Source organism: Chrysochloris asiatica, unplaced genomic scaffold (assembly GCF_000296735.1).
Source record: "Chrysochloris asiatica unplaced genomic scaffold, ChrAsi1.0 scaffold00291, whole genome shotgun sequence".
NCBI classification, from domain to species: domain Eukaryota; kingdom Metazoa; phylum Chordata; class Mammalia; order Afrosoricida; family Chrysochloridae; genus Chrysochloris; species Chrysochloris asiatica.
In genome coordinates, this window is record NW_006408809.1 from 1206237 (window position 1) to 1223085 (window position 16849).

The following is a 16849-nucleotide window of genomic DNA, read 5'->3' on the forward strand; positions in this document are numbered from 1 at the left end:
AATAAAAATTGAAATCTTTCAAGAAAGTGATGTGGCACAGGAGGCACCCACTCATCTCTGCCAAGAAATTTGGAAGACAACTATCTGACCAACTGATTGGAAGAGATCCATGTTTGTGCTCATTCCAAAGAGAGTGACCCAACAGAATGTGGAAATCATCGGACAATCTCTTTGCTAAACCACACGAGTAAAGTTTTACTAAAGTTAATACAGAAACAACTGCAAGCATACATTGACAGAGAACCTCCAGAAGTTCAAGCCAGATTCAGAAGAGGCTGTGGAACGAGGGATATTATTGCTGATGTTCAGTGGCCGATAGCAGAGAGTATCATGGAGATGTTTACCTGTGCTTTATTGACTATGCAAACATTTTTGATTGTGTGGATCATGACAAGCTATGGACAACATTGCAAAGTATGAGTATTCTATAACACTTAATTTTGCTCATGAGGAATCTGTACCTGGGTTTAAAATTAGGAAAGATGTGCCACAAGGTTGTATTATTTCACCATACTTATTCAACCTGTATGCTGAGCAAATAATCCAAGAAGCTGGGTTATATGTAGAAAAATGTGGTGTCAGAATTGAAGGAAGACTCATTAACAACCTGCGATATACAGATGATACAACCTTGCTTGCTGAAAGTGAAGAAGACTTAAAATATTTACTGATGGAGATCCAAGAGCACAGCCTTCGGTATGGATTACATCTCAATGTAAAGAAAACAAAAATCCTCACCCCTGGACCAATAAATAGCATTCCTATCAACAGAAAAAGATTGAAGTTGTCAAGGACTTCATTCTTCTTGGATCAACTATTAACATTCATGGAAGGAGCAGTCAAGAAATCAAACGACATATTGCATTAGGCAAATCTGCTTCACAAGACCCTTTTCAGGTGTTGAAGAGCAAAGATGTCAGCTTGACTAAGATGCGCCTGACCCAAGCCACGGTGTTTTCAATAACCTCATATGCATGTGAAAAATAAGACTGTAGAAGAATTGATGCTTTTGAGTTATGATGTTGGAGGAGAATATTGAAAGTGCCATTGGCTCTCAAAAGAACCAATAGATCCATGCTGGAAGAAGTGCAGCCAGAGTGCTCCTTAGAGGCAAGATGGCCAAACTGCGTCTCTCATATTTCGGACATATTATTAGGAGGGACCAGTTGCTGGAGAAGAATATCATGTTTGGTAGGGTGGAGGGTCAAAGAAAAAGAGGAAGACCCCCAATGAGATGGATTGGCCAAGTGGCAGCATTGATGGACTCAAACGTTGCAACAGTAGTTAGGTTGGCCAAGGATTTGGTAGAGTTTTGTTCTGCTGTGCATAAGGTCGCTTTGGGCCGGTACTGACTTGATGGCACCTAACAAGAACAACAATCATACATTGACAGAGAACTTCCAGATGTTTACGCTGGATTCAGAAGAGGCCGTGGAACGAGAGATATCATTGCTGATGTCTGATGGATCTTGGCTGAAAGCAGAGAATATCAGAAAGATGTTTACGTATGCTTTATTAACTAGGCAAAGTCTTTCGATTGTGTGGATCATGACAAGCTATGGACAACATTGTGAAGTATGAGTATTCCAGAACACTTAATTGTACTTCTGAAAAATCTGTACCTGGACCAAGAAGCAGTTTTTCGAACAGAGCATGGGAACACTGAATGTTTTAAAATTGGGAAAGGTGTACGACAAGGTTGTGTTCTTTCACCATACTTATTCAACCTGAATGCTGAGCAAATATGAGAAGCTGGGTTCTATGAAGAAAAACATGGCATCAGGATTGGAGAAAGACTCATTAACAAACTGCGATATGCAGATGATAATCTACCCAGCAGCCCTAGGGAGATGATGCAGTGCCCAGAGGTATAGCTCAGGCAAAAAGACGGGAGCGTACAGACTACCACAATTCACGTAGGCTGAGTGGGCACAAGAGTGACGAGTGCTATTTTGGAGAGGGCATCCTGGAAGAATGTGGAGCCCAGGCCCCATAACTTGAGAACAGGGGCATTGTGCTGGGTTGAGCCTCCATTCACTTTGCATGGCTCCCACATCTCACAGAATGAGACTAGATGGCTCCTCCTACAGACCCAGGCTTCTGCTTGCCCTCCTGCTTGCCTCAGATGGCCAGCAGACTGGCCCACAGACTGAAGGTCTCCCCAGCAAGCACTCACACAGCTGCCAGAAAGCATTCACAAGGCTTTGAGAATCATACAGCCTTGCTTGCTGAAAGTGAAAAAGACTTAAAATATTTACTGATGGAGATCCAAGAGCACAGCCTTCGGTATGGATTACATCTCAATGTAAAGAAAACAAAAATCCTCACCCCTGGACCTATAAATAGCATTCTTGTCAACAGAAAAAGATTGTAGTTGTCAAGGACTTCATTCTTCTTGGAACAACTATTAATATTCATGGAAGCAGCAGTCAAGAAATCAAACGACGTATTGCATTAGGCAAATCTGCTTCACAAGACCTTTTTCAGGTGTTGAAGAGCAAAGATGTCAGCTTGAGGACTAAGGTGTGCCTGACCAAGCCATGGTATTTTCAGTAACCTCATATGGATGCGAAAGCTGGACAGTGAATAAGGAAGATCGTAGAAGAATTGATGCCTTTGAATTGTGGTGTTGGAGGAGAATACTAAAAGTGCCATGGATTGCCAGAAGAACCAATCGGTCTGTGCAGCTTAGAAGAAGTGCAGCCAGAGTGCTCCTTGGAGGCCAAGATGGCTAAACTTTGTCTCTCGTACTTTGGACATGTTGTCAGGAGGGAACAGTCTCTGGAGAAGGATGTCATGCTGGGTAAGATGGAGGGTCAGAGAAAAAGAGGAAGACCCCCAACGAGATGGATCGGCCAGGTGGCATCATTGATGGTGTCAAGTGAGACAGCGGTAGTGAGATTGGCCCAGGATTGGACATTGTTTTGTTCTGCTGTGCATAGGGTTGCTATGAGTTGGTTCCGACTCGATGACACCTGACAACAACAACAACAACAGATAACAAAAATCACACTTAAAATCTTTTTGGAGTCTTTCCGTTGAAGTTAGGTAAATCTAGACACTTCTTATTTTTATTGTCACTCACTGAACCTTAGAGTTTACCCAGTGCTTTGAGACAAATAAAAAGGATCTGGAAATGGTAATTGTGATGATTGTACAACATGGGGAACATAATTAATGCCACTGAATTTTACACATAAAAATGGCTGAAATGCTAACTGTTTTCATGTATATGTTTGATCACAATCAAATATATAAGAAAATTCAGTGTGTGAAAGAATTCCATTGTTTGTTTTATCCATTTTCTGCAAATGTTTGAAGTGCCCTTAGAGATAGATGAGTTAAGTCAGAAAGTATCACTGCAAAATTATAAAAAAACTTCATTAAACAAAATATCAGACTATTGTTTTAGGACATATTCTCAGTGTAGCTCTGTAAAATTCTCACGAGTTGTAGGTTGGGGTAAGGCTTACCAATGAAATTCTTGTAGGACAGCCCTTACTACACTAGAAGAATGAGTAGGTGATTGTTGTGATGGACAAAAATTCCTCAGCACAACTTTCCTGGTCTTTTTTTCACCAATGTACTTTTCCGTGTTCTGTAAACTTCTTCCTAATAGGTCCCCATGAATGTCCTGTGTCCTTTGAAGAAATATATTAAGATCCCTTTGGAATCTCAAAATACAGTAGCCATAACCTTAGTTGACCTCTTGCCTTGAATTTATCTGGCACAGTATATTCCCTGTAGCCACTTGCTTAGAATTTTTTTAAATTGAAGGTCTAACGAGAACTTACCTGCAGACATTGTTGTCACAGAGACACATTTAAACACATCTTGTTTGGAATAAACCTGTGCATGTGTAAACTACAACCCTAGTTGCAATGCTTTTAATCTCATTCTTGTATAAATCTAAGGATTTCAGACATTCTTTATGGATTTTTCCTTTGAGTTGTGTTTTATTCACAAGTGTTTTTAAAATAATGTTTACAGATATGTGATAATAAAACATTTTTTAATTTAGTAACTTCTAATTTCGAGTCCTGGTGTGGCGCTGTGGGTCAATGCGCTGGACTGCAAAGTCAGTTTGAACTGCAAGGTTGGTGGTTCAGGCTCACCAGTCGCTCTTTGGAAGCCCTCTAGAGGGTTGCTATGGGTCGGAACCAACTCGACAGCATTTAACAACAACAACAATTTATGATTATATGAAGAACCTGGCATTACGGTTGGAAGAAGAAAAATTGAAGTTGTCAAAGGCTTCATTTTGCTTGGATCCACTGTGAATACTCATGGAAGCAACAGTCAAGATACCATATGACATATGTAGCAGGTCTGCTGCACAAGACATCTTTAAAGTGTTCAAGAGCAAGAATGTCATTTTGGAGGACTGAGGACTAAGGTACACCTGATTCAAGCCATGGTATTTTCAATTGTCTCATATGCATGTGAGAGTTGTATATAGTGTTTGAAGTTTAGGTGTTGGAGAAGAATATTAAAAATAACCATGGGCTACCAGAAGAACAAATAAATCTATGTTGGGAAAAGTACAGAAGATAGTGTTTGAGTTTAGGTGTTGGAGAAGAATATTAAAAATACCATGGGCTACCAGAAGAACAAATAAATCTATGTTGGGAAAAGTACAGCCAGAATGCTTCTTGGCATCCAAGATGGCAAGACTTTATCTGTCATACTTTGTTCATATTATCAGGAGGGACCTTGGTAGAGTGGAGTCAACGAAAAAGAGGTTACCTCAGCCCCCTACCCCACCGCCCCTACAGTGAGATGGATTGGCCAGTGGCAGTGGCGATGGCCTCAAACGTATCAGTGATAGTGAGGTCGGTGCAGGACCGGACCAGGCAGTGTTTCGTTCTGTTGTGTGTAGAGTCACTATGAGTTGGAATTGGCTTGACAGTACCTAAAAATGATGATTTGTGATTAGAGAATTTTGTGTATATGATGCTGGTTTTTAAATTTCTTTTATTGCTTTGTAGTTTTCTATATCATTTTTAATAAACATTTTATCTGTTTTGAAGAATGTCAGTTCTTCAATGTTGAATGCTACATGTTTCTATAAATTTAAATTATATAGTATATAAATTACTATAGTATATTCTTCTGTGATCAGGTTTCTTCTATTACCAACACTTCTTATAAACATTTTCTTATAAAATAAGCATTGGACTGTGAACCACAAGGTTCATGATTTGAGCCCACCAACTTGTTGTCGACACTTAACAACAGCGACATATGTGTATTACCATTTGAGCATATTCAGGGGACAAATTCATATTAGTATGCTTTCAAAAAGTATATATATATATTTAAGGTAAGATCAAGATTGATCCAGTGTTTAGTCTCAGGTACTTTGTGTGGTTTGTGCTTGTTTCTCGATATCCTTGACATTCTGGCTATTAGCAAACTTAAAATTGTTTTCTAATCATTCATGTGGTTAGAAGTGGTGTTTTCTCCTTGTTTTTGATGCCCATCTTCTTCAAAGTATAAGTAAGATTTATTCTCCATTCTTTTTTTTTTTTTAATGTTTTATTGTGAAATATGTGATAGTTTACATGGGAGAACATTAGTTTTACATTCATCCTATCGTATATCGTTTTATTGCCATGATTACAGTCTCCTCCATGCATCATTACTCAACCAAAGGTATACACTACAAGCCTGCCCCCCCACCCCACCCCCCGTCGTCAGCATGTAGCCCCTCTCCCTCTCTGTCTCTAAAGTCCCCAGCTGCTCATCTGTCCACGTCATCATCTCTGCATCCATCTCAGGCATCACTGCTTATCTGGGTAGGGTCCAACTCTCTGCTGTTCTCCCTTGATGGTCCCAGGGACCTCCGCTCCTAGACTGCAAAGTTAATCACTCCCCCTCCTTGTTACAAAATGTCTACCTTTACATTTCCAACCTTCACTCCGTTCATCTTTTAAGGAACTACCTATTCCTATCATAACCCATGTTTCTTATTATATAAAATTCCTAATTTGTCACATGTGGCACATTAAAGAGGATTTAGTGCTACAGATAATTTTATTTTTACAGTTTATTGTGATTTGAGTAAAAATTTATAGAGCAACTTGACACGAATTTAACAATTCATACACATTTTATTTTGTGACATTGATTTGCAGTTCCTACAGGTGAATAGCATTCTTTCCACTTCTTCTCTGTTTTTACCATTTCTGTTTTTCCTACCCATTCTTGATTTCTGCTGCCCTTTGATCTCATATGATGATTGTTCTTAGGAGTGCTTGCCTTCCAGGCTTAAAGGGTATCTAAGGACCATAGACTGGGGGTGATGGGGGTGTTCACCACTCTCATTGAGACCAATAAGGAGATACTTATTTTTATTTAACTTCAGAATGTTACTTGCTTTAGATATGGATGATGGGCCTCGAAGAGATCATTTCATGAGAAGTGGATTTGCCTCTGGGAGAAGCTTGGGAAACAGAGGTAAGTATCTTTTTCTTTAACCTCCTGACCGTTTGAATGGTAGAATGAAATTTTCTGCTTTCACAGCTTTTGATGAAAAGCTAAATATGTTGTAAGAGTGAGTAGATTTTATTGGGATAGTGAATTCAGTTTTTCAAATGCCTTTGAATGTTCTTTTTCCCTGCTTAACTTTTTAGGGATAGTGTAAAATGGCTAAATTGATTAGACAGATTGATGATAATAGATAGTTAGATAGGTTGGGTAGAAACAGTTATATCACAGAGCCACTTCTTTGTGTTTCTGATGAATGATTTCCAACAATGGCAAGAAGTTTGAAAAGACTTAAGAAATTAGGTTGAAAAGGGACCTTTTAAAATTTATGTGCTATTTCTTAAGAAAAGGCAGTGTGGGAAGTATTTCTTTTAAGCTCCTTAAATGTTAAGTTTAAGAGTTTTTTTTTCCCCCTAAACTTGAAATTTTCTTATTGTTAACTTTTAGAGTAATCATTACTGATCTGAAATAACAACAAAGTATAATTTTTAGCAACTAATTCTTAGTTTTAATATTGAAATGTTGATATATTCTGCACTTTATTACAAAGAGTCCTCATGACATAATAATTAAGTGCTTGACTGCTAACTGGAAGGTTGAAGATTTGAACCCATCAGCTAACTGCTCTATGGAAAAAACATGAGACAGTCTGCTTCTGTAACGATTTACAGTCTTGGAAACTCTGGGGTTGGCGGGGACATTTCTACTATGTCCTATAGGGTTGTGTTGTGGTGTTTGAAATGTTTTATTGTACCACAGAAACAAATTGCTGTGGTGTTTCATCTAACATTTGAAAAACTTAATTTCCTGGTTAGATACAATTATCAAAAATTTGCATTTTATATTTTGTCATAGAAGTAATTTATTCTTCAAATATGCACATACAGGGAGAGAGATAGTTTCATATGATAAGCACTGGACTGCGAACCACAAGATCTGCTATTCGAGCCTGCCAGCCACTCCACTGGCTTTCTTTTCTCGTGAAGAAACCTTACATAGGGAAATCTTACGTAGGGTTGGAATCAACTCGACAACACTTAACTATAACAACAGTGCATATATATGTATTTATTTAAATCTGCACATTAAGTAAGATGAGTTGGTGTATTGGATCATGTCATTGTGTTAAGAGATTCAAATGTGGACTTTATTAGTCATTTTTTCCACTGCTGCTGTTGCTGTGTGCCCTTGAGTCACTTCTGAATCAAAGTGACCCTATATAGAGTTTCTGAAACAGTAAATCTTTACAGGAACAGAAAGCCTTATCTTTCAGTCCAACACATAATCCTTTATGCTACCAGGGTTCCTTTCTAGCATTAGAAATAATGAACATCTTAATGTTTTACTCAGTAGAACTTTCAGTATTTTTGTTGTTGTTGTTAAGTGCTGTCGAGTTGATTCTGACTCAGCGACTCAAGGAGCAACTTGAATTACCAACTTTGCAGTTCAAACGGCTTTGCAGCCTGGCACGTTAACCCACAGTGCCACACCAGGCACTCTTTATTTTCTATGTTAAAGAGTTTAATTTTGTCTATTCTTTTAGATGCTGGTGAGTCTAATAAAAGAGAGAATCTATCCACAATAGGCAGTTTTGGAGTTGGAAAGGGTTTTGCAAACAGAGGTAACTACTTGTTTATAAACCTCTTACATTAAAAACATGAATCATCACAGATTTTCCTGTCTTTTGTGTTAATATTTTCCTTTAATGAATATTGAAAGTATGTAATTTTCATTTTTTAGATATAATTTAAAGCATCATTTTATGCATCTTAGGCTCTGTCTTCTATACCTTCTGACTAAAAAAAACCAAAACCATGATGCTCTTGGCTGTAGTCTCTCTCCCAAATTATTCCCACCACATACGAAACATAATTGTTCTTTTTTTTTTTTTTTTGTCAAACATTTCTCCTTCCCAAAGAAGGTGGTACCCATATTATACCTCCAAGGGTAGTTTTAGTCTCCACTTTATTTGAGAAAAGAACCAGCAGCTAAAGCATTGGCATTTTATCCTTAAAGACTTCAAAAATCATAGGCAGCAGTAAGATCAAATGGAAGGAAGATTTCCCCAATCATTGTGGATATCCAGCACTGACTCTTCTTTCAGAGGAGAGAATTATACAGGGGCATTTATTGAGGGCATTAGAATCTTTTCCTGTTCTAAAGAAGTGTCAAAGATTGCCAGTATTTAATTGAATGAAATAGCTCTAAACTTAGGCCACACTCTTCCTTTAGTGATTATCTTTACATAGTTTGAAATGAGTTCTTTAACTGTCAAGGAAAACATTTTTGTCATGTAATCATATATTGAGGACCCCTGTTGTGGCGTGCTCTGAAGGATAAGCACTTGACCACAGGTCGCTTTGAACCAGAAGGCCAGCGGTTCAAGCTCACCAGCTCTTCCTTGGAAACCCTGTGCAGGATCAGTAGGAACTGACACTTAGCAACAACAACAACAACAACATATGAAATTTGAGGGGATATAAAAACTTAAGAGAATAGAGTTGTTGACAAATTGAAATGAGGCCAAAATTTTAGTATAGATTTATATGAGTTCTCACCCAAAACTTATCACCCTAAATTTATATGTTCATTTACATGTAGCTTATTGTATTTTCAAAGGGTACCATGGCTTGTCATTTTTCTAAAGTTTTTATTTTTCAAACCATTGAGGCACCGATAATTGTTGTTTTCAGCAATTTATGTTTTTATTTTGTGTTTTGTATAGGTTTTTTAAATAACAAGTTTGATGAAGGTGATAGCTCTGGTTTTTGGAGAGGTAAGTTCAGTATTTTTGCAGTGACTTTTTAATTTGATGTCAAGATTGCCTGTTAAAAAGAAAAACTGGTCCATTTCCCTTATATTTAAATCCAATTTTATGAAGCATCTATAGCTAGAACATTACTGGTCGTGAAATAGAATGCAGACACACTAATTTGGCCTGTTGCTTTTTGCTCTAGTTAATCATTGAGGTCTTACTTTTGAATGCTGTACAATCTGAAGTAAAAATGGATAGTAGAAATAGTGAGTCAATAATTAAAGCTACATTTTTTTAATATAAATACAGCTTGAGGCACATAGATCCCTATTTGGGTTCAAGTAAATCTTCTAAGAAGACACTGACAGTAAAAAAAGATTTATAAATATCAATCAGTGCTGAAAGTTAGAAAATTTTCTGTTAAAGGTACTAACACTGGTTTCGGGGAGAACAGAGAATATAAAAATGGAATAGCGTAATGTCAGCAGAAAATAGAATACAATAATGAACAGTACACTTACATTTAAAATACATCCCCGGTGATTGTGAAGAAGCTTTGGTGACATAATGGTTAAGTGCTCAGTTGCTAACTGAATGGTAAAGTGGTTCAAATCCACTAGTCACTCTGCAGGAGAAAGATGTAGCAGTCTGCGTCTCTAAAGATTGTAGCTTTGAAAACCCTATGAGGGCACTTCTGCTCTGTCCTTCTGGATCACTTGAGTTGAAATTGACTCGATGGCAATGTGGTTTGTTGATTCTGATGACTTTTTTTTTTTTTGCTTTGGCACCATTGAAGTATGGAATCTACAAAATATTATAACATTTGGAATTCCAGTCTTTGTTTCATGTCTCTGCTCTTTTTTCTGCCTGTTAATTGAAAATACAGGAAAAAGTGGTAAACTCAGTACCAAACATGTTCATGGTAAACATCTATATTCATTAAATATTTGAGACATCTTACTATGCTCTAATAAAGTTAAAAACAGGATTGGATCTGATCACTTAAAAACCCTTTGGGAATAGATAAATTTAGCTAGGGATGTGAAAGATTTACACAATAAAAATTATAAAATACTGTTGAAGGAAATTGACTGAATAATATATTGTTGTGAATATTATTTTAAAAATTAAAGTTCATATTTTAACTTATGAGTATATTTATCTTATTTATTTACTAATTTATCTTGTGACTGTGCAGTTCTTCAGATAGTTAGCTTTTTATATGCTGTTCACATGTTATATTTTTGTTCAAGAGTCTAATGACAGTGAAGATAATCAAACACAGGATAGAGGGTTTTCCAGGAGAGGCGGTAAGGATCTCATATTTTGAAACAGTTTGTATTTAAAGATAGATCTAAGTTGATAAAAATGATTTTGGAAGAGAGGGAATAAAATTGTGGGGGTGAAAACATAGAAGGAAAATACTTTGGTAGTGTGTTTTCTGAGTCCTGGTGTGGCGCTGTAGGGTAAGCACTAGATTGCTAACTACAAAGTCAGTGGTTCAAATTCACCAGCTGCTCCTTGGAAATATTATGTGGGTCGCTATGAGTTAGAACCGATTCAAAAGCACTTAACAACAGCAGCAACAGTTTATATACTTAAGTGATTTTTCAGTAAGTGCCCCTCCTACTTTAATGATCTTCAATCTTTTTATTTTCCTCCATAAGATCTCCAGAGAATGTACTGTGAAATGCAGATGAGGGACTGAATAAATCTTGGTCATGCACAGTAAATGAACCAATATGTAGATGTCTGAATAGCATCATTGGAGATGTGGGGGAGGGATGAAATTGTTGATCACTTTTTGTTTAATTATAGCAGCACTCAGCCATACGCTGCTAATCCTGCTTATAATAAAGTTCAGATGATATGGTACTATGGATTGAGTTGTGTCCTCCAAAATTTGTGTCAACTTGGGTAGGCCATGATTCTCAATATTGTGCAGTTATCCTCTATTTTGTGATCTGATGTAATTATCTTACGTGCTATAAATTTTAACCTTTATGATGTTATTTTAACCTCTATGAGGTTCTGGTGTGGTGATGTTGTTAAGTGCTATTGAGTGGGTTCCGACTCATAGTGACCCTTTGTAGGGTTCCTGAGGAGTTGCTGATGAGTTTGAACTGCTGACCTTGGGGTTCAAACTGACATAGTCCAGTGCTTATCCTACAGTACCACACCAGGACTCCATCATCTGCAAATAGAGTTTTACTTCTTCTTTACCAATTTGGATGCCTTTTATATTTCCCTTTCTTGCCTTACAGCTCTGGCTAAGACTTCCAACACAATTTTGAATAGTGGTGGTAAAGAGCATCCTTTTCTGGTTCCTGTTCACAAAGGGAATGTTTTCAGTCTCTCCCTTTTAAGAGTAATGTTGGCTATTGTATTTGTACGTATGTCCTCATTATGTTGAGGAATTTCCCTTCTATCCCTATTTTGTTGAGTGTTTTCATTAGGAATGGTTGTTGGATTTTGTTATGTGTCTTCTGTATCATAGGAACATGTGGGTTCTTTTCCTTTGTTTTATGTATGTGATAGATTACATTGATTGTTTTCCTAATATTGAAACATCTTTGCATCCCTGGTATGTTGTTGAATTTTATTGAGTAGGATTTTGTTGAGAAATTTTGCATTTATATTTATGAGAGGAATTAGTGTATAGTTTTCTTTTTTAATGATGCCTTTGCCTGGATTTGGTTTGAAGGTGATTCTTGCTTCATGATATGTATTCAGAAGCTTTCCATCCATTCTGTATTCTAGCATAGTTTGAGTAGAATTGGTATCAACCCTTCTTTGAATGTTTGGTAGAATTCACCAGTAAAGCCATGAAGGCTCGGACTGGTTTTCGTTTGGAGTATTTGTAATGACTTGATCAATTTTTTTTGTAATGTTGTTGTTAAGTGACGTTGTGTCAGTTGCAACCCATAGCGACCCTGTATAAGGTTTCTGAGGAGAAGCTGATGAGCTTGAACTGCCAACCTTGCTGTTCAAACCAACTTTGCAGTTCAGCACATGTAACTTACAGCACCACACCAGGACTCCTCTTTCGTTATAGGTCTGTTCATATTTTCTGCTTCATTCTGTGTCAGTTTTGGTAGGATAAGTTTTTCTAAAAAATGTGTCCATTTCTTCTACATTTTCAAATTTGTTGGAGTGCTGTTCTTCATAGTATTCTGTTATTATCTGTTTTATCTCCATTGGTGCTGTTGTGAAGTCACCCTTATTATGTGTGTTATTTACATCTTCTCCCTCTTTTGTTTGATTTGCCAAAGCTTTGTCACTTTTTAAAAATCCATTTAAAGAGCCAGCTTGTCTTGCTAATTCTTTCTATTGTTTTTCTATGTTCTGATTCATTTATTTTCTGCACAAATCTGTATTTTTTATTTTCTTCTTGTGGCAGTAGGCTAACTTTGCTGATCTTTTTCTAATTGTTGGAGATGTTGTGTTAATATGTTGATTTGGGTTCTTTCTTCCTTTTGGATGTGTGCATTTATTGATACAATTCTTCTCTAAAGGCTACATTCACTGTGTCCACAAAGGTTTTGGTATGTTATGTTATCAGTCTCATTTGATTCAAGTAATTTTATTATTTCAGTAGCTTCTAAGCAGAATGTTGATCTTTTGATTTGATTTTTTACTTTGATCTTCCTATTGATTTTTTGTCTTTCATAGTCCATATTATTTATTAAGTATTATGATTTGAAAAAGATGCTTTGTAGTATTTTACTGTTTTTAAACATTTTGAGGCTTGCTTTGCAGCCTAACATATGGTCCATGTGTACTGGAAAAGAATGTATATTGTACTGTATTGGGACAAGTGCTTTGTATAAGTCAATGAGGTCCAGTTAATTGATTGTGTTGTTTAGTTCTTCTGTGCTTATGTTGAATTTCTGTTTGTTCTTTACTTCATTGAAAGTGGTGTATTAAAATTTAGCCATCAAGGCTAGGTCAAATGGGTACTATCTGAAGTTTGAGTGTTCTTGTGCATCTCCCCTCACTTCAGATCAGCTGGATGTTTCACTCTTAGCTCTATCCCCCTGTGGCTGTGTCCTTGTCCATGGGCTCAGGTGTCCCAGGTCTCACCACACCTTTGGGCCAACCAGCCCTTCCTCTTCTTTCTCTCATCTTTACGTCAACAGGAGTCTATGCACCGTGGTTGAACTCAGCCCATTTGTTCATTGCTGCCTTTCCCCCTCTTCCACTCACCAGTAGACCAATGTGATCGTCAGCAAGCTTACATGCCTGTTCATGTGTTCCCTTTGAGTTTCAGTCTTAGAGGCGGATTTGTCCTGAAGGAACTTGATTGCTTGTCTTGATGGCTTTCCGGTGAACAGCTTGCTTATTCTTGTAGTAACCAGTCATACTGGCATTTTTGTTTTGGGTTTTTCCTGATGATTTTTCTTTGAAGATGTACCTTCTGTCGCTCTAGCTGTTCCAGGCTGGTCTGCTTGTCCTTCCTAGCTTGAATGTCCCACCTCAGAAGGTTCTGGATGGGATCAGAGTTCCACCTAAGGTCCTATACACTGCAAAAGCTCCACAAGAGGCCTGTTTCACTAGGCAAGTTGTAGAAACCCTTTTAGGTATTCCAGTCAGTTATAGGCTGAAGACAGGCTTACAAGTTTTTTTGTAATCATGTTTCCCGACATTCCTTTCTATCCCCACTCAAGTGTCTATTTTACAATAGTAGGCAAGGGAAACCAATAATCATAAGACAGTCAGACATATTAGTATTATTTCTCCCTCTTGAAACTATGTCTAGATCTCTGTATCACAAAGCTCTGTTGTTCAAAGGTTGAGCATTCGTCACTGTTTTCTTTTGTCCCATTTAGCCCATGCAAACCTGTCTCAGTTTTTCGTATGTACCTTGTTCTTTCATGCCCTCTCCTTCTTGTATTTTTCTCCCCAACATCCAAACTATGATGTGTTTGCCCCCTACACTTTGCTTACTGTCACTTGCCTCCACTGCTCCCTAACCCCTACCCTCCAGCATCACCTTTGTGGTTACCTTATATTCCATTAACTTTCCCTCCATTTAAGACTGTCATCATGTACATGACCTTCTCCCCACCTGAATCTCTGTACCTCTCTGTTTGCCTTCTTTCACATTGTAATTGTTTTGATCACAGACTGACTTCCCAGATCCTCTGAATTTGTTCTTTATAGTTTTGTTCTGTTCTTGAGTTTTCCATTTGTTGAGTTCTGGGTGGTACAGAACTCTGGTTGTTGTCTTTTCTTATTGATTCTCAGTCCACAGAACTCGCTTTAAGTTGTTTTGCAGCGCAGCGTTGGGTTTGGAAAAATTCCTTAGCTTCTGTTTATCCTGGAATGTTTTGATTACACCATCATATTTGATTGACAACTTTGCTGGGTAGAGGATTCTTGGTTGGAAGTTTTTTTTTCATTCAGAGTTTTATATATGTCTCCCCATTGCCTTCTTCCTGCATGGTTTCTGTTGAAAGATCTGAACTTAATCTGATTTGCTTGCCTTTGTATGTCACACTTCTCTTTTCCCTAGCTGCTTTCAAGATTCTGTCCTTATGTTTGATTTTAGAGAGCTTGATTATTATATGTCTTTGTGATTGTCTTTTAGGGTCTATTCTTCCTGGATTCGTCAAGCTTCTTGAATGCTTATCTTTTAGCTTTTCAGGATGTTAGGAAAACTTTATTCCAGAAGCTCTTCAACTATCTCTCTGGATTTGTGTGATTCTTTCTGTTCTCGAATGCTGATAATTCTTAAGTTATTCCTCTTCCTGTTGTCCAACATGAATTTTAGACCTTCTTCAGATTTTTTTAATCCTTTTTTCTGTTTGCTCTTCTGTCTTAGTAGTAATGAGAGGTTTGTCTACCAGGTCACAAATTCTGGCTTGTATCACTTCAGTTTTACTCTTTTGCCCTTTTAGTGTATTGTCCATTTCTGATATTCTATTATTAATCAGTTGGACCTCTTTCTGTAGGTTTTGATTTGTTTCCAATGCTGTATCTATCTTATTTGGTTGTTCCTGTAGCGCTTTCCTGACTTCTTCCTTATTTTTCTCAACTCCATTGTATAGTGGTTTTTTTTGTTTTGTTTTTGTGTTGTTTTTTTTAAAATGTCTTATTGTGAATTATGTGGTAGTTTACATAGGAGAACGTTAGTTTTACATTCATTCCAACATATATCGTTTCATTGCCATGGTTACAATCCCCTCCATGAATCATCAACCAACCAAAGGGTATATACCCTGTAAGCCTGCCCCCTGCACCCCCATGATCATCAGCACACAGCCCCTCGCCCTCTCTGGATCTAAAGTCCCCAGCTGCTCCATCTCTCCACATCATCGTCTCTGTCTCCATCTCAGGCATCACTGCTTCTCTGGGTAGGGTCCTGGTCTCTGCTCATCTCCATTGATGGTCCTAGGGACCTCCGCTCCTAGACTGAAAAGTTAATCACTCCCCTCCTTGCTACAAAACATCTACCTTTACATTTCCAACCCTCACAATCAGTTCTGATAACAATTATTCACTATTGTATCACAAGAGACCCATCTGCATTTCATTTCATCAGTCCTGCTTAGACAGATTGTATTCTACTCACTGGAGATTCTGCCTTCCTCCATGACCCCTAGCTCTAGGTTCCCTCTTGAAAGCTTGTAGTAAGCCAGTCACTTCTTGCCTTTGTAGTCCCCCCCCCACCCACCCCCCATTTTGGGTATCTAATATCCAAGTTGCCCATCCCTGTCTGCTTTGTGTGTGGAGGGGATGGGAATGATTCTTGCTGTAAGGATTTGTACCCTCTTTTGAGCTACTGCATCCGTAGGTGTAGGTCAGGTTCATCAAATTGTATCAGATTACTATTTTTTTCCTCTTCTTTTTACTTCTGGTTGAGCTCTGATCATCCAATCATTGAAGCCAGGTCAAGTGGGTATTATTTGCAAGTGTGGGTGTTTTTGTGCATATGCCCTCTCTTCTTATCAGCTGGATGTTTCACTCTCCAGTCTAGTCCTCTGTGGCTATGTCACTGACTCTGGGACCAAGAGCCTCCAGATCTTGCCACACTGCTGGCCAACTAGGTCTCCACCTGGGTTCACAGGAGTCTATTGAACATTGTAAGGCTTAGCTTGCCGCTTCATTGCTGTTTTTCCCTTACTTTCCCTTATCGATGATGAGCGTGGTCACCAATCAGAGTGTGTATTCCCATTGAGTCTTAGTCTTGGAAGGGGGTTTGCTCTGAGGGGACCTGATCACTTGCCTTGATGTCTTCTGGGCAAGCAACTTGTTTGTTCTTGTAGTAACAGTCAGTCTGCCGCTATTGTTTTGTATTTTTACCATTGCTTTTTCTTTCAAGAAGTATCTTCTGTTCTTCTAGCTGCTCCAGGCTGGTCTATTCAGCCTTTCAAGTGGAAATTTCCCATCACTGAAGATCTGGATGTGGTTCAGGCTTTCCATCTATAGTCTTATGTAATTCAGAAGCTCCGAAGGAAGCCTCCTTCACTGGGCACGTTGTAGCCCCATTTTAGGTATTCCAATCAGTTATAGGCAGAAGACAGACTTAAAAGCTTTCTATGGTGATATTTCTGGCTATTCCTTTCTCTCCCTCTGCAGTGTCTATTTTATAATATAGTACAA

The 16849-nt window shown here is 38.0% G+C and overlaps 1 protein-coding gene across 3 annotated transcripts in view; it reads left to right on the plus strand.

Annotated features, from left to right (window-relative positions):
• DDX4 (DEAD (Asp-Glu-Ala-Asp) box polypeptide 4) overlaps window positions 1-16849 on the plus strand; it is a 154438-nt gene that overhangs the window by 43996 nt on the left and 93593 nt on the right. For 2 of the 3 annotated variants that reach the window (XM_006874647.1, XM_006874649.1), the window contains exons 3-6: window positions 6385-6459; window positions 8033-8110; window positions 9215-9265; window positions 10498-10554. In XM_006874647.1, coding sequence (XP_006874709.1) covers window positions 6385-6459; window positions 8033-8110; window positions 9215-9265; window positions 10498-10554 — 261 coding nt within the window. The remainder of the gene's footprint in view (window positions 1-6384; window positions 6460-8032; window positions 8111-9214; window positions 9266-10497; window positions 10555-16849) is intronic. The other variant, XM_006874648.1, reaches the window with a different exon arrangement.